The 19537-nt window shown below is 51.1% G+C and overlaps 1 protein-coding gene across 1 annotated transcript; it reads left to right on the top strand.

The window, feature by feature from the left end:
- The first annotated feature begins 280 nt into the window (after positions 1-280).
- Positions 281-15781, top strand: LOC308485332 (retinol dehydrogenase 11-like). The gene is made up of 6 exons (XM_081021076.1): positions 281-561; positions 2140-2379; positions 8533-8622; positions 9804-9992; positions 13473-13582; positions 15084-15781. The coding sequence occupies exons 1-6, from the start codon at positions 408-410 to the stop codon at positions 15297-15299; spliced, it is 999 nt and encodes a 332-aa protein (XP_080877202.1). The 5' UTR covers positions 281-407; the 3' UTR covers positions 15300-15781.
- The last annotated feature ends 3756 nt before the right edge of the window (positions 15782-19537 follow it).

The raw sequence follows: 19537 nt of genomic DNA, 5'->3' as shown, positions 1-19537 counted from the left end.
CTTGTTGCCGCAATGTGGCCAAGGATATTAATACCGAGCTTTATGGGGAAAGGGGAATTTTCGCTGACGGGGGAAGCTCTCCGTTCCCTTTTCTGTCCTAAGGTAACACCTAATAATAATAATAATAATTTATTATTATTTATATCCCACCTATCTGGCTGGATTTCCCAAGGTAACCCAACACCCGCACCCACCCGCTGCTGGCTCCCTGCCCAGTGGAAAAGCTGGCTGTTCATTAAACCAGAACTCTGCCCCGGAATAGCAGCGCTGGCACACCTTGGCAACTCCCTTTCTTTGCAGGCGACGGAGCGGAGCGTCTGGCCGGAGCGCCCCGGGGAAGAGTAGCTGCAGGGAACGGCTGCCGGGCGGCAGAACTTGCTCTGTCTCTGAGAGACGCGCGGGGCCCCATGGAGCTGCTCGCCCTCTGTTGGCACCCTCTCTGGGTGCCTTGCACCCTGGTCCTGTCCGTGGTGCTCTGGGCAAGGAGGGCAGCGTGGAGACCTGCGGCTTGTCCTGTGGACCTGCGTGGCAAAACCGCCGTGGTCACTGGAGCCAACAGTGGTGAGTCCGCAGGATGTGCTGGGCCTGAGGGGCCAGGGGGCTTAAGCCTTGACCCCTCCCCAGACCCAGACCCCCAACCCGGTAGATTTTACCTGCTTATCGGGGCTGCGCAAAGGGATTAAGGTCCCATCGAGCGCTTCGGAAAACAGAATCCTAGAATAGTAGAATTGCAGAATTGGAAGGAACTGCCAAGAATCATTTATTCCAACCTCCTGCAAGGCAGGAATCTCAGCACAAGATTCTAGAGGGTCATTAATCATAGAACTGGAAGGGACCCCCGAATTTCATATAGTCCAAGCGCCCGCAATGTGGAAATCTCGACACACAGTTGTTGCGTGTTTCGGATGTTTCTTACTGGTTCAGAACTTGTGGGTTATGTCTGCGTGGACATGCATTTTCCTTGGCACTTAAAGTACGCGCACCCTAATACAGTATTATTATAACACCGTGCATGTGGGACTTCAGGATTAACTGAAGCAGAGGCTGGAGGGACACCTGTCGGGTATGATCTAGCTGCGGTTCTTCCATTGGGCACTGTGCAATTGTGTGTGTGCGAAAGAGAGAGGGAATGTTGCAGCAGGACAAATCCAGCGATGGCTGAACTATGTGCGTAACTCGCTCTCGCAGCAGGAAGCAGCCCTGACACCCAGCCTAGAAGGCTTCAAAATGCCTGGCGGACCCAGGGAGGAGGGGAAGGTGGGAAGTCCAGAGATTCGGAGGAATCTGTAAAGATGGATGTTCGTATTGTTATAATGTTATACTTGTAATGCAAGTAAAACCAAATTAAAATTATTTCAAACAAACAAAATTAAATAAATGAATAAGTTTAAATAAATAAATAGATATGTAGAAAATGCAATAATAAAATAGAATAAAATGCCTGGAGGAGGAAGAGAAGGCTATCGAGGGCTGCTGAAGGGAGCAGAGCTTCTGAGTACAGTATTGGTTGTTGGAGACCCCAGGAGGGGAAGGGGCTCTGTTGCTCCAATCCTATTTACAGGTTTCCCATAATATGGCACCTGGCTGGCCAGTGGCCAGGGTGAGAACTGGACGCAGCACTGGGTGGGTTCCCTTTGGCCGGATCCAGCAGCGTCTTCTGATTTAGCCCTGCGTGGATTGCTGCGTGGGCCCTCCTTCCTCCTGCCCCCCTGAAACAATGGGTCTGGGGTGTGTGTGGCAAGAGCTGGCCTGCGGCTGATGCCTTCGGACTTCATAGCGCTGCGGAGTTAAAAGGGACTCCGAGGGTCCTCTGTCTAGTCCAGCCCCCGCAGTGCCAGAATCCTGCCCACAGCCGTCCCTGGATGGGCTCAGACCAAAGACCTTCTGGCTGACAGCCAGACCCACCGACCCCTGGGGGCTTTCCCAGGGAACCCCCACTCCCCTGGGGCAGGTGAGCAGGATCTGCGCAAAATGACGAGGCTGGTTGCTCCTGCTGCTGCCAGCTGGGTCGGGTTGGGTTCCAGAGCAATAGGGAAGCAGGTCAGGGCCAGGGGGAGAGCCACCCCCGCCAAGACCCCCACCAAGACCCACGAAGAGGGGTTCTGGTACTTGACTCGCCCCCCCCCGGCTCTGCTGCAGGGATTGGCAAGTGCGTGGCTCTGGAGCTGGCGCGCAGGAATGCCCGGACCATCCTGGCCTGCCGCAACCGAGAGAGAGGGGCGGCAGCCGTGGAGGAGATCCGCAGGGCCACGGGGAACCCCGACGTCCACCTGCGCATCCTGGACACCAGCTCCATGGCGTCGGTGAGGAACTTCGCCCGGCAGTTCCTGGAGGAAGAGGGGCAGCTGCACATCCTGGTCAACAACGCCGGGACCACAGGTAAGTGGCAGGGCTGGGCGGGCGGCGGAAGGAGCCCCCAGGCGCTGGAGAAAGAGGAGGGGCTGGGTCGGAGCCCTGCTCGCCTGCGGACCCTCTCCAGGGGGCCTCTAGGAAGCCACAGACCTGGGGGCTAGGACTGCAGGACTGTGCTGCCTGCACCAAAGTGTGATTGGCCCCGATTCTGGAAACCCGGGAGGCACCCACAGCGCAGCAGGGCGCCCCAGCCCCTAAGCAAAGGCACCTCTTGGGATCTCCTGTTATATATATATTACATGGTAGTTACCGTACAATTTCAGCACTATACATGACATATATTATATTATTGTATATACGGATTCCCCACATCTAACCCTATACCCAACTCATCATTTACCCAAATCCCAATGTGACTTCCTTCACCCACATGCATGATATCCTTCTGGCTACCTTAAAACTCTAACATTGTGTTCATAATTCTTCATCACGTTTAGCAATCCTCTATCTTAAAATCATTGCATCTTAGCTTAATGAACTCAATCAGTACTTATCCAGAAATTTCTCTTGAAGTAATTTTGTGCAATATATTCTTCAACCCATTTCCATTCCTTTCTTAATTTTTGTTTTGATTGCATTCTATTCGACGCTGTCATCTTGGCTAGTTCAATATATTCGCAAAATTTAATTTGCCACTCTGACATTGAGGGAGTCTCCTGTTGGGATTTTCTTCCAGCCTGAGGCTCCTCCTCTTCTTAGGGCTGGTCCACCAAGGCAAGTGTGGACAAGCAGCCCTCTGGTACAAGCACGGGAGGGCAGCTGTCCCCTGCGCACCTCACCTGTCATCCTCCGCGGAGCATCCCTCGGCGGCAGCAGCTCTTGCAAACGGCACAAAACAACAGCGAAGCGTCTTGCTGCGCCTGAAAGACAAGAAGGTGGATTCTCTGGAGCACCAAAGCTGGCTTCTGCGGAGATCCATTCTTTGCTCTTTCAGGTGCTGCCCAAAAGACTCCTGCGGTGACCCCTGTAAAAGCATCGCGAAGAGGTTCGCTGGGCTCCCGGGCCCCTGCCTGGCTTGATCCAGCAGCAGCAAAACTCTCCTGGTGTTGCTGTTTCCTTTCCTGTCTCACTGCCTTCTCCCAGGAGCTCCAGGCAGCGTCCCTCGTTCTCCAGTGCCGGATTTACGCATAAGCTAAACAAGCTCTAGCTTAGGGCCCCAGTCTCTTGAGGACCCCCCAAAAATTAAAGGAAATAACACTTGGATGTACATTTCCAAAATATAAGATAAAAAACAAATAAAAGAAAACCTACAGACAGCAACAGTTGTTTTGTTTTGTTTGTGTTGTGTATGGACCAATTAGGTCCATAAATTACCATATATCAGGGGTAGGCAACCTAAGGCCCGTGGGCCGGATCCGGACCAATCACCACCTCAATCCGGCCTGTGGACAGTCTGGGAATCAGCATGTAGGCTCTTCTTGGAAGCAACAGAGCACACCGTCTCCACCAAGGAGGAGACAGGGGACTCCCCTGAGAAGGAGGCTAGTTCACCAACACAGGAGCCAGATATATGGAGAAACGTGACTCAAAGAAGTAGGAGGCCCAGGGTTCGCTCTGATTGTTTAGAAATACACAATCACTTTGAGGTCCTCTCCCCTAGCATGGAAGACGAAGAGCAGACTCCATTTGAGGATCTCTCCCTCATTACAGTCGATCAGGTATATGAAGACGAGCAGCAAAGTCAGTCCTCAGGGAATGTGCAGGCGACCTTGGAACGGACAGCTCACGGAAGAACCCCGACCAAACCTAAGAGGAGGCGTGTAGTGGTGATAGGGGATTCCCTACTGAGGGGAACAGAAGCAGTGATCTGTGGGCCTGACAAGATGTCTCGGGAAGTGTGCTGTCTCCCCGGGGCTAAGATCCAAGATGTAACTGAACGACTGCAAGGAATCATAAAACCCACTGACAAATACCCCTTCCTCTTGGTTCATGTGGGAACCAATGACACTGCGAGCAATAGCCTCCAGAAGATCAAAAGAGACTACGAGGCTCTGGGCAGGAAATTGAAGCAATTAAATGCACAAATTGTGATCTCATCTGTCCTCCCAGTTGAACGACGTGGCCCAGGGAGAGAGGGGAAAATAGTGGAAGTGAACAGCTGGCTTCGCAAATGGTGTAAACAGGAACGGTTTGGATTCTTAGATCACGGACTGCAGTTTCTTGAAGATGGACTTCTGGCAAGCGATGGGCTGCACCTCACAACGGTTGGGAGGAATGTTTTTGCCAAAAATCTCAGAAACCTCATCAGGAGGGCTTTAAACTGACTAATGTGGGGGAGGGAGACAGTGCTCCTGAAGGTAGGAGTCTATCAATTGATGAAGATGATCATCCAAATGTCATAGACCAAATGGAGCAAACAGCACGCAGACCTAGTGGTGGGAGGAAAAAATCCTTAAATAAGAGACACGGGGGAATGATAAATGGACTTCAATGTCTGTACACTAATGCGCAAAGCATGGGAAATAAACAAGATGAGCTTGAGCTCTTGGTACAGCAAACTAAATATGACATAATAGGCATCACTGAAACCTGGTGGGATAAGTCCCACGACTGGAATGTAATAATGGAGGGATACAATCTATTTCAGAGAAACAGACCAGACAAGAAAGGAGGAGGAGTGGCGTTATATGTCAGGGATGTGTATACCTGTGAAGAGATCCAAGATTTAGAACCTCAAAGCCAAAGTGAGAGCATTTGGGTCAAAATTAAGGGAAAGAAGAATAACAGTGACCTCATTGTGGGAGTTTACTATAGATCCCCAAGCCAAACGGAGGACATAGATGATGCCTTCCTGGAACAGATGGCCAAGCATGCAAAAGGAAGGGAGATAGTAGTAATGGGGGACTTCAATTACCCGGATATTTGTTGGATGTCAAACTCAGCCAAGAGCATAAGGTCAAACAGATTCCTCACTGGCCTTGCAGACAACTTCATTGTCCAGAAAGCGGGAGAAGCAACAAGAGGAACAGCCATTTTAGATCTGGTCCTAACCAATGTTGATGACCTGGTTAGTGGGGTAGAAGTGGAAGGATCATTAGGCGCGAGTGATCATGTTCTTCTGAAGTTTACTATACAGCGGAAAGGAGCAGCCAAGCATATTAGGACTCAATTTCTTGACTTTAAGAAAGCCGACTTCATAAAACTTAGGGAAGTGCTGGGTGAGATCCCATGGACAGTAATACTAAAAGGAAAGGGAGTTCATGATGGCTGGGAGTTTGTTAAGAGGGAGATACTAAAAGCACAACTTCAGGCAATACCAATGAGACGGAAACATGGAAGGTGCCTAAAGAAGCCAGGGTGGCTATCTAAAGAACTTTTAACTGAGTTAAGATTAAAAAAGGATGTGTACAAAAAATGGAAAAGGGGGGAAACCACCAAAGAGGAATTCAAACAAATAGCCAGCACGTGTAGACACAAAGTCAGAAAAGCTAAAGCACAGAATGAACTCAGGCTTGCTAGAGAGGTTAAAAGCAACAGAAAAGGCTTTTATGGGTATGTTCGTAGCAAAAGGAAGAACAAAGAAACAGTGGGGTCACTCAGAGGAGAAGATGGTGAAATGCAAACAGGGGACACAGAAAGGGCTGAACTCCTCAATGCCTTCTTTGCCTCAGTCTTCTCCGATAAAGAAAACAATGCCCGACCTGAAGAATTTGGAGCAAATGATTCAGCAGAGGAAACACAGCCCAGAATAACTAAGGAGATAGTACAAGAATACTTGGCTAGTTTAGATGTATTCAAGTCTCCAGGGCCAGATGAACTGCATCCAAGAGTATTAAAAGAACTGGCAGATGTGATCTCAGAACCACTGGCAGTCATCTTTGAGAATTCCTGGAGAACAGGCGAAGTCCCGGCAGACTGGAGGAGGGCAAATGTTGTCCCTATTTTCAAAAAGGGGGAAAGAGAGGACCCAAATAATTACCGCCCAGTCAGTCTGACATCAATACCAGGGAAGATTCTGGAGCAGATCATTAAGCAAACAGTCTGTGAGCACCTAGAAAGGAATGCTGTGATCACCAATAGTCAGCATGGATTTCTGAAAAATAAGTCATGTCAGACTAACCGGATCTCGTTTTTTGACAGAATTACAAGCCTGGTAGATGAAGGGAACGCAGGGGATGTAGCCTACCTTGATTTCAGCAAGGCATTTGACAAGGTGCCTCATGATATCCTTGTAAAGAAGCTGGTAAAATGTGGTCTTGACTATGCTACCACTCAGTGGATTTGTAACTGGCTGACTGACCGAACCCAAAGGGTGCTCATCAATGGTTCCTCTTCATCCTGGAGAAGAGTGACTAGTGGGGTGCCACAGGGTTCTGTCTTGGGCCTGGTCTTATTCAACATCTTTATCAACGACTTGGATGATGGACTCAAGGGCATCCTGATCAAATCTGCAGATGACACCAAACTGGGAGGGGTGGCTAACACCCCAGAGGACAGGATCACACTTCAAAATGACCTTGACAGATTAAAGAACTAGGCCAAAACAAACAAGATGAATTTTAACAGGGAGAAATGTAAAGTATTGCACTTGGGCAAAAAAAATGAGAGGCACAAATACAAGATGGGGGACACCTGGCTTGAGAGCAGTACATGTGAAAAGGATCTAGGAGTCTTGGTTGACCACAAACTTGACATGAGCCAACAGTGTGACGCGGCAGCTAAAAAAGCCAATGCAATTCTGGGCTGCATCAATAGGAGTATAGCATCTAGATCAAGGGAAGTAATAGTGCCACTGTATTCTGCTCTGGTCAGACCTCACCTGGAGTACTGTGTCCAGTTCTGGGCACTACAGTTCAAGAAGGACACTGACAAACTGGAACGTGTCCAGAGGAGGGCAACCAAAATGGTCAAAGGCCTGGAAACGATGCCTTATGAGGAACGGCTTAGGGAGCTGGGCATGTTTAGCCTGGAGAAGAGGAGGTTAAGGGGTGATATGATAGCCATGTTCAAATATATAAAAGGATGTCACCTAGAGGAGGGAGAAAGGTTGTTTTCTGCTGCTCCAGAGAAGCGGACACGGAGCAATGGATCCAAACTACCAGAAAGAAGATTCCACCTAAACATTAGGAAGAACTTCCTGACAGTAAGAGCTGTTTGACAGTGGAATTTGCTGCCAAGGAGTGTGGTGGAGTCTCCTTCTTTGGAGGTCTTTAAGCAGAGGCTTGACAACCATATGTCAGGAGTGCTCTGATGGTGTTTCCTGCTTGGCAGGGGGTTGGGCTCGATGGCCCTTGTGGTCTACTCCAACTCTAGGATTCTATGATTCTATGTTTTTACATGAGTAGAATGCGTGATTTTGTTTAAAATGCATCTCTGGGTTATTTGTGGGGCATAGGAATTCGTTCATATATATTTTTTCAAAATATAGTCCGGCCCCCCACAAGGTCTGAGGGACAGTGAACCGGCCCCCTGCTGAAAAAGGTTGCTGACCCCTGCCATTTAGCATACAGTGGTACCTCGGGTTACATACGCTTCAGGTTACATATGCTTCAGGTTACAGACTCCGCTAACCCAGAAATAGTACCTCAGGTTAAGAACTTTGCTTCAGGATGAGAACACAAATCACGTGGCAGCAGTGGGAGGCCCCATTAGCTAAAGTGGTGCTTCAGGTTAAGAACAGTTTCAGGTTAAGAACAGACCTCCGGAACGAATTAAGTTCTTAACCCGAGGTACCACTGTATAGTCAACACAAAAAACAGCGACAATTTGTTGCTGACAAAGGACAGCTGGACATATAAAGGGCCCCATTATTTTCAGTAGCTGAGGGCCGCATCAAACCTCAGTCCGGCCCTGGTTCTCCCCCTCCTCATGTCATCCCCACAACAACAAGCCTGAGAGGTTGTGTCTGGCCCACAAGATCACCCAGGGAGCTTCACGGTCAAATGGTGGAGATTCGAACTCCGGCCTCCCCGTCCTAGTCCAACTCTAAGCATTGCACCACACTGCCTCTCTCTCTGCTAGTGCCTTGCCTGGTGTCTGCCCCAGGGGAGACTTTTGGCAAGGACCTCACTTGTGCCCGTTTCAGGGAGCAGAAGGAACACCTTGGGCTGGAGGGTGCCAGATACGCTTGGACAGGTGGGCTGTCTGTCACTCTGCTCCCCATCTTCTCTCTCCCTCCAGGTTTGCCGTTCACGATCACCCCCGAGGGACTGAGCCTGATATTCGCCACCAACTACTTGGGCCACTTTCTGCTCACCAACTTGCTTCTAGGTAAGGCCACGCATCTCTTCCCCCTCTCAGCCCCATAGCTTGACCCCCAGGGTTATCTGTGGGGATTCAGGAGGCATCGAGAGCAGTGTTTCCCAAAGTGGGGCAGGGAATCATCTCCTGGAGGGATGGGGTTCTCCCTAGGGGGTCGCCAAAGGTGTAAAGGAGTATCAGGCTTTGAAAAAACTGGCACTGCTGGACCAAGTGACTCCGTTTGCTTCAATTAATTAAACGGAGCAGATTTCATTGGATTTCGAATAAGCGTGGAATTAATTGGTTCGTGTTTTGAATTTTATTGCGTTATCAATAAAATTGGGTCGTGCCAAGTGCTCTTCCAAGCTATTTATTTATTTAATAAAACCTATTCCCCGCTTGATTGCAAAAAGAAGAAAAACAGCGGCTTAGGAAAAGAGGACGCAAGAAAATCGAGGGGAAATTACAACGGCAAACAATTAAAATGCTAAAACAGATTTTCAGATGATGTTAATAATAATTATTTTTTGTAGGTGGAGAAGGGGTTGCTGGGGATCAGTTTATGGAATCAAGTGGGGGGGCCAAAAAAGTTTGGGTGTCGGCCGCCGAGCTATGGGAACGCTTCCCCGCTAAGGAAGTGGGTGCTGCTTGGGGAAGCAGCTGCTGGGGGGCAGTGAGAGGAGTGGGTGTTGCGGGGCAGGGCTGAGTCCGGCCCCGATCCCTCCCAATTCACCGGTAGGTAGAGGAGGGTCTTTGCTCCAGCCCATCACCCTTTTTAAAAGTTTTTTTTTAAAATTATTTATTTGGTTTTTCAGGTTAACTTTTGCAGTCCCATATCCAACATCCAACATTAAAACAATATTCCCAATAATCTCTTGGATTTCCCTCCTTTGTGGGTCCTGTTATTAATCATTTCCTGCTGCATCTTTTATGATAATCCAAATCTTTTACCTCTCCACTGCGTCCAAAATTCACCATTAAACTACAAGTGTTATTCCAATCCTACCAAAGATTTTAACTGTTTACAGTGGTTTTTAAGTTAAATTATCAATGTTCCCCGTTCCCTATTAAAATTGTAGTCTTCCTGATTTCTGATTCTTCCGGTCATTTTAGCTATTTTGGCATAATCCATCACCTTGATCTGCCATTCTTCTCTACCTACCAGCCTGTCACCCTTTGTGCCCCCTTTTTGTGTCCCCCAAACCCCGCAGACGCCATGAAGGCCTCGGCCCCTTCGCGCATCGTCAACGTCTCCTCCTTCAGACATCAGGCGGGGGAAGCGAACGTCCAGTTCCTGAGCGGAAAGGAGCAGCCGAAGAACTTCAACAAGGCCTACAACAGCACCAAGCTCATGAACGTCCTCTTCACGGTGGAGCTGGCCCGGAGGCTGCAGGGGACGGGTCAGTGCACCGCCCTTCCCTCTCGTGGTTAGGGGTCGCAGGTGGCGCTGTGGTCTAAACCTCTGAGCCTAGAACTTGCCGATCAGAAGGTCGGTGGTTCAAATCCCAGCGACGGGGTGAGTTCCTGCTGCTCGGTCCCAGCTCCTGCCAACCTAGCAGTTCGAAAGCACACCAGTGCAAGTAGATAAATAGGTACCACTCCAGCGGGAAAGTAAACGGTGTTTCCGTGTGCTCTGGTTTCGATCACTGTGTTCCGTTGTGCCAGAAGCGGCTTAGTCCTGCTGGCCACATGACCCGGAAAGCTGTTTGTGGACAAACGCCGGCTTCCTCGGCCTGAGAGATGAGGGCCACACCACATAGTCGCTTTTGACTGGACTTAACCATCCAGGGGTCCTTTACCTTTAAGGGGCTGCCCTGTGGGTGGGAATCCTAGAATGGTAGAGTCCAGGCACCCCCCACCTTTGGCCCTCCAGATACCTTCTTGACACGCAGAGAAGATAAGCTGCGTTCTGTTCTTCTGCCGTTCGTCATCTGGGCCCATAACCAAAAATGTCGGGATCTCCACTCGGCCAAGCTGATAAAGCTCATTTTCTTCCCGAGCCTTCAGAGTCGCCTCCTGACGATTAACTGACGACCTCAAGCCTTTGATGAGGCTACAAGGCACGTCCTCCCAGCAGAGCATTAAACAGCATGCGGAAGTGATGAGATTTATGGCTACATTTTAATGAGTTTTATTTCTAAACTACGCAGAACAGAAAAGACGTCATCTCTCTATGAAAGCAGAGAGCAACTGAACAAAGGAACAAAGGAATCAGGGAACCACACTAACGCCACATCCCGTCTCCTACCCGTGAGACTCCAAGAATTTGGACTGTCTCTGGAATGTAAACAGTGTCCTGTGACTCCGCGCAGCTGCACAGTGAGAAGAACAGAAACTAACAGTTTTGGCCTACAACTCCCATGATCCCTTGCTAACAGGACCAGTGGTCAGGGATGATGGGAATTGTAGTCCAAAACATCTGGAGGGCCAAAGGTTGGGGGTGCCTGATCTAGCCCAACCCCCTGCAATGCATCTCTTTGATGGCCCCCCAACCCTTGCTTGAAAGCACCCAAGGAAGGAGAGCCTACTACCTTCTGAGTAAGAACATCAGACGAGTCTGGCTACTGGATCAGGCCCAGTGCCCATCCAGTCCAGCCTCCTGCTCTCACAGTGGCCAAGCAGATGCCCAGGATGGGAAACCCGCAAGCAGGATTCGAACACAACACTCTCCCCTCCTTCTGTTTCCAGCAACTGGGACGCAGGGCATTGCGGCTTCCAACAGAGGAGGTAAAGACTTCAAGGCCCCCCATCCCGCCCCACAATTAATTCAGAGGTGGGCAATGGCATCCGGCCTGACCTTAGCAGACCACCCAGACAGGTGGGTGGTCCCGTCCAGGTCTCAATCACACGGCACAACTATGACCCATTCCTCCACTGGTCGGTGCTGACTTGGAGCTGCGCTTTCTGCTGGGATCGGTTGGCCATGAAGTCCCCCCCGCAGGACATGGACCAGTTCCAGGGAGCTCAGAGGCCCCCGCCTGCCAGCGACGAAACGGTGGCAGACTCCCCCACCCCCAGCTCCAGCATCCCATCAACATCACTTTTGCATTGTGGGATATGTTTGGGAAAACACTTTTAATTCAATTTTTATTCCTGGTCTGCTCTTGTGACATATCACCCCGTCACATTTTTTTTACAAAAGCAAAAACTATGGAGAGGAAGCTAGCATTAAAAGTTTGGGGCAGCGCTCAGCAAAGCTCCCCTGTGGCTCAGAGCTCGGAGTCGCTGCTGGTTGCGCATGGAGCTGCTCTTGGTGGGCCCACCTAGACATGGAAGCCCAGATTTTGTTGCAGACGCGCCCCTTTGCCCCCGGAGCACGATGCCCTTTCTGGGTGTGAGTGGGATAGGATTCTCCTCACCACCACCTGCTGCCAATGGGCTAGGAAGACAGAGAAAGGTTTTTCTTCCCTCTCCCTTCACACTAGAAACTTGTGGCTGTCCAACGAAGCTGAATGCTGGGAGATCCGGAAGAGATGAAAGTCCTTCATGCAGCACAGAGTTAAACTGTGGAACTCCCTGCCACAAGAGGCAGGGATCGCCACCAACCTGGGTGGTTTCAAAAGAGGAGTGGACAAATTCTTGGAGGAGGAGGGGGGTCTCGAGGGTTACTAGCCAGGAGGGCTCTGCTCAGCCTCCACACTTGGAAGCCGAAATGCCTCTGAACCCCAGTTGCTGGAAAATGCCGTGAGGGTGGGGGGGTTGTGGACTCCCAAGCACAATTCAAAGTGTTGGTGCTGACCTTGAAAGCACTAAACAACCTCAGCCCTGTAGACTTGAAGGAGCGTCTCCACCCCGGACACCGGGGTCCAGCTCCAAGGGCCTTCTGGTGGTTCCCTCCCTGTGAGAAGTGAGGTTACAGGGAACCAGGCAGAGGGCCTTCTCGGTGGTGGCACCCGCCCTGTGGAACACCCTCCATCAGATGTCAAGGAAATAAGCAGCTATCTGACTTTTAGAAGACATCTGAAGGCAGCCCTGCCTAGGGAAGCTTTTAATGTCTGATGTTTTATTCTGTATTTAATCTGTTGGGAGCTGCCCAGAGTGGCTGGGGAAACCCAGCCGGTTGGGCGGGGTATAAATAATAAATTATATGATGATGATGATGATGATGATGATGATAATAATAATAATTTATTATTTATACCCCGCCCATCCGGCTGGGTTTCCCCAGCCACTCTGGGTGGCTTCCAACAAAACACTAAAGTACAATAACCTATTAAACATTAAAAGCTTCCCTAAACAGGGCTGCCTTCAGTTGTCTTCTAAAAGTCCGATAGTCATTTATCTCCTTGACATTTGGTGGGAGGGTGTTCCACAGGGCGGGTGCCACCACCAAGAAGGCCCTCTGCCTGGTTCCCTGTAACATCACTTCTCACAATGAGGGAACCGCCAGAAGATCCTTGGATCTGGACCTCAGTGTCCAGCTGAGTGATGGAGGTGGAGACGCTCCTTCAGGTCTACTGGACCGAGGCCGTTTAGGGCTTTCAAGGTCAGCACCAACACTTCGAATTGTGCTCGGAAACGTATGATTAATTCTCTTTGGGGCAACTGGATGGTCACTGAGAGAACGGGAGGCTGGTGTAGATGGCCCCCCCCCCTTTGGCCGGATCCAGCAGGCTCTTCCCGTGTGGATCACAACAGCACGCTTGGGCCATGTATCGTGGGCGGGTGGGGGCCCAAAATGTTCACATTTCTGGATTGCTCTAATGAGGGACTTTTCTTGCGCTGCGCACGGACCCAGGCTGGTTGCCCCTGCTCAAGATCTCTCACTCTGTTGTAATCCAGTAAGAGATCTGCCCTGCTGGCAGCCAGGGGTGGCAGAGATGGGTGCTGCGTGCCCCCTGCCCTGGCACTCGGTGACTGAGGACCCGCTTCCCTTGCAGGAGTGACCGTCAATGCTCTGAGCCCAGGAATGGTCCACACGGAGATCATGCAGAACTTCAGCTGGTGGGTTCGCCTCCTCTTCCATCTCGTGGGCATCCTCTTCCTCAAGGTGAGACGGGACGGAGGCTGGTCCTTGGGGGCAGCCAGTCGCTGCCTCTCAGAGCCTTAGGGTCTAGCCTACCCCACAGGGTCGTTGCGGGGATTGAATGGGGAGGGGGAGAAGAACCGTGCGCACCACCTTCAGCTCCTCGTAGAAAAAGGTGGGATAAAAGAGCAAAAAAATAATAATACAATAAATAAAGCCGAAGAAACCAGAAGTGCAAAAGTCAGCGGGGGCAGAGACTTCGCCAGTTCCCAAGGTCAGTCAGTGTCAAGTGAAGGTGGGATTTGAACTCAGGTCTCTCCCAGGTTCTAGTCTGACACTAAGCCCTCACCCCCCTCCATCTGCCTTCTGTTGTTGAGTCGTTTAGTCCTGTCCGCCTCTTCGTGATCCCCTGGACCAGAGCACGCCAGGCCCTCCTGTCTTCCACTGCCTCCCGCAGTTTGGTCAAACTCATGTTTGTAGCTTCGAGAACACTGTCCCACCATCTCGTCCTCTGCCGTCCCCTTCTCCTTGTGCCCTCCATCTTTCCCAGCACCAGGGTCTTTTCCAGGGAGTCTTCCAGGGTCTTTCCCAAAGTCTTGTACCTCAGCTTCAGGATCTGTCCTTCCAGTGAGCGCTCAGAGCTGATTTCCTTCAGAATAGAGAGGTTTGTTCTTCTTGCAGTCCATGGGACTCTCAAGAGTCTCCTCCAGCACCAGAATTCAAAAGCATCCATTCTTTGGCCATCAGCCTTCTTTATGGTCCAGCTCTCACTTCCATCCATCACTACTGGGAAAACCAGAGCTTTAACTACCCCTTTTCTGCAAGCTGAGTTGCATCCCGTCTTCCAACAGAGGCAGTTTATTCCTATCCATTATTGATTCTGCCCCTCCCTTCATGTTGTTGCCCCGGGGTGAGATTAGGGAGGGAGGGTGACCTGCCTGCAGGTGGATCCCTGAGCAGCAAGGATTCCCCTCTCCCGCCTCTCACCTGCCATTCTTGCTGCAGGACAGCCTTTCTCAGCCTGTGGGTCCCCAGATGTTGTTGAACTACAACTCCCATCACCCCTAGTTAGCAAGGCCGGAGCTCAGGGATGATGGGAGTTGTAGTCCAACAACATCTGGGGACCCACAGGTGGAGAACGGCTGCTGCAGGACATCTAACCCAGGGCGTCTTGTCTCCCTGCCATTAGCATACAAAACAGAAGCTGGGGGTGTTTAGCCTGGAGAAGGTGCAGAGTCCTCTCCAAATAAGGGCTTCCCCAAGGAAAATGGAGAAAACCTGTTTTTTGTGACTCCAGAGGGCAGGACCCAAACCATGGCTCCAAACGGCAGGAGAGGAGATTCCGACTGAAGGGACTCCCTCGGAAATGGGTGGCCCATCTCTCCTTGGAGGCTTTCAAGTGGATTCCTCCGCTGTGATTCCTGCATTGCAGGGGGTTGGGATGGATGACCTTTGGGGGTCCCTTCCAACTTTACAACTCCGTGTTGTGGGGCTGGCTGACCCTCTTTCTTTGCCTCCTCCCCAGTCGCCAACGCAGGGCTCCTTCAGCACCACATACTGCGCTGTGTCCGAGGAAGTGGAGGGCATCTCTGGGAAGTACTTTGACAGCGACTGCAGACTGGCACTGCCCTCGCCCCTCGCCCGAGACCCTGCCGTCGGCCGCAAGCTCTGGGAGGCTTCGGAGAAGCTGGTGGGCCTGCATGATGGCGGAAGGGAGCCTGCCAGCCGCAAGGTGGCCTAGGCCGGCCCGCGAAAAGGAAGCAGGGACTCACGCTGCTCCCTAGGTGCCAGGGCAGGACTCATGTCTGCCATCAACGATCCTGGATGCTCGCTCTGGTTTTTTCCTCACCTGGCCAGGTTTCGGAGACTGTTTGGGGTCTCTGCAGAACCAGCCGCCTCCTGCTGCTCTCCCACTCGATAACCGACATGAGGGGAAATACCAGAAATTCCTTTGGGACTTGAAAGGATCCGTGCATCGCTTTGCCCCTAGCAACCCCTTTCCTCCCAGTTTCTTTCCCTAGCAACAAGGTTTCCTTAGCAACAGACTTCTTTATTAGACGGGCTCTGAAGGAGAGAATGGGTCTGGCTGTTACTCTGCCCAGGTGGCTGAAGAGCAGAGAGGAGGAACGGCTGATTCCCTCTAGAGTTTCCCCTTCTTTTCCTTAGACTAGCTGTTTTATCGGCTGCAATATTGGTAATTCTTCAATAAACCCTTTGAGCAGAGCTGGAACGTGTGAGGTGTTTCTTTCCACGTGGGTGAGCTGAACTGAGAAAGGAGATTCTGGAAGACGTTCTGGGTGTCTCTGCTGACTGCAAAAGGAACCCCAAACGGTGGTGACACAGAGCCTACTGGCATTTGGTACCCTGTTCAGTTTGGCAGGACGGCCAATCCATTTCTAGACACCAGTCAGAGTTTAATAAATGGCGTTTATTAGCGTTGCAGTGCAGTTCATGACTCCACACCCCCTTTGTTGAAGGGAGAAACGGGGTGCGGAACAGAGGAATATAGCAAATTCGAACAATGGCCTGAGTGCTGAAGAGGCAGAGACCTTCTTGGCTGCCTCTTAGAGCAGATGCAAATATTCTACTTCTGCCACCTGCGATGAGCCACCATTGGCAAGATGGGCAGCAGCGGATATTGACGATGCTTATCGTTCTCTTAATATTCCCTTGCCAAGTGTGCTGTTTTAAACATGCTGTTATAGCAATTCTAAGGTCTTATATATATAAAATAAATGTTCATAAATGTACAAGGTTGTGATGGGACGATGAGCTGCTTGTGTGTAAAATCCTAGTCCCTCAGAGTTTGGTCAAGTTTGCAAACCTCTGTCTGTAGCGGAGCCCCTTAAACATGGCTCCGTCAGTCGCTGGCAGATTCCGACAGTGGTTGCTTTCGGAATCGCTTCCAACATAAAAGCTCCTTAACGGAAACACGTCTTCTGGACTCTCTGCGTGACAGTTTCCGGCGAGGAGTGGGTGTCCCTACAGGAGGTCCTGAAACCTCCCCACTGTTTTCGCTGGAAGTGTCTCTGAGCCATCCCTCCAGCTCCCTTTCCCTCAGCTCAGCTCCTCTCCCCCTACTGGTTCCCTCTTCAGCTGCTGAGTCTCTCCCAACCTGTGTGAGCCCTTTCACTTCCCTTCCTTCCGATGGCAGTTCCCTGACATCCACCTCCCCTCCAGGGCCCCCTTCATCCCCTCTCGCCCCCTCCTCTACGGGCGGTGAGGAGGCAAAACCCCGGAATGAACTTCCTTCATCTTCCGATGTCCCGAACACTTCTCTCCACCTGTTGCGGTTCCTGGTCTCGAAGTACTCCTCCTCCTCAGAGTCCATCTCCCCTTCCCCTTCCGATTCCGAGAATCCTTCCAACTCCTCCTCCTCATCGGTGGTCCCAAAGTATTCCCTCCGGAACCTCTCCACAGGCTGAGGTTTCCTTGGGAACCTTTGATGGAACGTTTCTATCAATACCTCGTCATTGATATCTTCTGCCATTACCCAAGTGTTTTCTGACTCCGGTTCTCCTTCCCACGCTACCAAATACTCCACCTGATCCCCCTTCCACCTGGCGTCGAGGATTTCTGCCACATGGCTGCTGCATTCCCTTTCTTCTATGACCGGTCCCCGAGTGGCCATCCCTTCTCGTCCCCCCTCATACGGTGACAGTAACGACCTGTGAAATACTGGGTGCAGTTTCATGTGGTTGGGTAACCGGAGCCTGAAAGCCACTGGGTTGACCTGTTGAATGACCTCAAAGGGACCCAATCTCCTGGGTCTTAATTTCTTACAACCTCCTTTGAACGGCAACCCTTGGGTTGACAGCCACACCCTATCTCCCACCCTTATGGTTTCACCTTCCCTTCGGTTCTTGTCTGCCTGCCTCTTGTATTCTTCCTTCGCCCTTTCTAAGTTGAGTTGGAGCTGACGATGGATTGCTTCCATTTCTTCTACAAAATGCTCGGCTGCCGGGACACCCCATCTCTCCCCTTCTCCCCCTGGGAAAGCCCTGGGATGACACCCATAATTAGCCAAGAAGGGGCTCATCCCTGTGGACACATTCTCGGCATTGTTGTAGGCAAATTCCGCCAGCGCCAACTTTTCTACCCAGTCATTCTCTCTGTCATTGACATAACACCTCAGGTATTGCTGGAGGACCCCGTTTGCTCTTTCCGCCTGCCCGTTGGTTTCAGGGTGCCGGGCAGTCGAAAAGTTGACCTCCACCTGCAGTAAGCTCATGAGCTTCCTCCAGAACCTGGAAGTAAATTGTTTTCCTCGGTCTGAGACCACCCTCAATGGCACCCCGTGCAACCTAAAAATGTGTTCTACAAATAACTTCGCTGTCTCTTCCGCCGTGACTGCATGCGAGCAGGCTACAAAGTGGCACATCTTTGTTAGTAGGTCTACCACCACCATGATGGCTGTTTTCCCCTTGGACTTCGGCAGATCAGTCATAAAATCTATCGACACTGCCTCCCAAGGTCGTTCTGGGGTTGGTAAGGGTTCTAATAGCCCCGCCGGTGCCCGCCTCTCCCCTTTGGCTCGCTGGCATTGCTCACACCCTCTTACATACTCCCGTACATCTTCCCTCACCTTAGGCCACCAAAATTCCCTGGTGACCAACCACATGGTTTTGTGTTGTCCAAAATGCCCCGCCGTGGGGCTGTCGTGCAACTGCTTGAGTACCCTCCCCCTTAAGTCTCCTTCAGGGATATACAGTGCCCCTTTGTAATACAAAGCTCCATTTCTTTCCTCGAAACCCCCTGGTTCCTCTCCCTCACCCCTAAGACCTCTGAGCTTATTCTGGGCGTATTCATCATTCTCTGTTTCCTCTACCAGTTCTCTTTGTCCCACCAATGCCGCCCCACACACCCAGCGGTCCTCTGGAATGACATGTCTCTCTTCGGGTGCTCCCTCCCCCTCCAAATATTCAGGTTTGCGTGAGAGAGCGTCCGCCCTAATGTTCTCTGGGCCTGGCACGTAACAAATCTCAAAGTTAAATTTGGAGAACTCCTGGGCCCATCTCACTTGCCGTTGGTTGAGCACTCGTGCCGTCCTCCAATACTCTAGGTTCTTGTGGTCAGTGCACACTTGCACCTTATGTTGTGCGCCAATTAGCAGGTGCCTCCATCTCCGGAACGCCTCATGAATGGCTAGTAGTTCTCGGTCATACACCGTGTAGTTCCTCTCGGATTTGTTCAGCTTTCGCGAAAAAAAGGCACACGGTCTCCACTCTGACTCCTCCTTCCCTGGCTGCAGAAGCACCGCCCCAATAGCTCTGTCTGATGCGTCAGTTTCCACTCTCATCGGTTTTTGTAAATCCACATGCAGGAGTTGTTGTTCCGAGGCGAAGGCCCTTTTTAGTTCCTCAAATGCTCGCTCCGCCTCCTCAGTCCAAACGAACTTCTTCTTACTGCTGAGACAGTCCGTAATGGGCGCCGTCAGGTGGGCAAAGTTTCGGATGAACTTACGATAGAAGTTCCCAAATCCTAGGAACCTCTGCACATCCTTCCTTGTTTTGGGTGTTTTCCATTCCAGCACCGCCTGGACCTTGCCGGGATCCATGGCCAATCCCTTGTCTGACAGGCGATACCCCAGGAATTCCACCTCCTTGGTATGAAACTGACACTTCTCCAGTTTCACCCACAGCTGGTTGGCTTGCAGCCTGCTCAACACTTCTCTGACGTCTCTCACATGCTGCTCCTCATTCTCAGAATACACCAACACGTCGTCTAAGAAGGCCACACAATTCTTGTAAAGCAAAGGCCCCAGGACGTGGTTCATAAACGATTGAAAGCACGCGGAGCCTCCTTGTAGGCCGAAGGGCATAACTAAATATTCAAATGCCCCCAAAGGGGTGAACATGGTGGTTTTCCATTCATCCCCCTTCCTTATTCGTATCAGGTTGTACGCCCCCCTTAGGTCCAGTTTAGTAAAAATCTTTCCCTTCCTGACCCTTGTCAAAATGTCGTCAATCCTGGGCATAG

This window comes from Podarcis pityusensis (genome assembly GCF_964106645.2).
Source record: "Podarcis pityusensis genome assembly, chromosome: 9".
NCBI lineage: Eukaryota > Metazoa > Chordata > Lepidosauria > Squamata > Lacertidae > Podarcis > Podarcis pityusensis.
Note: the sequence above shows the minus strand (reverse complement) of the source record. Positions and strands in the feature narration are given on the sequence as shown.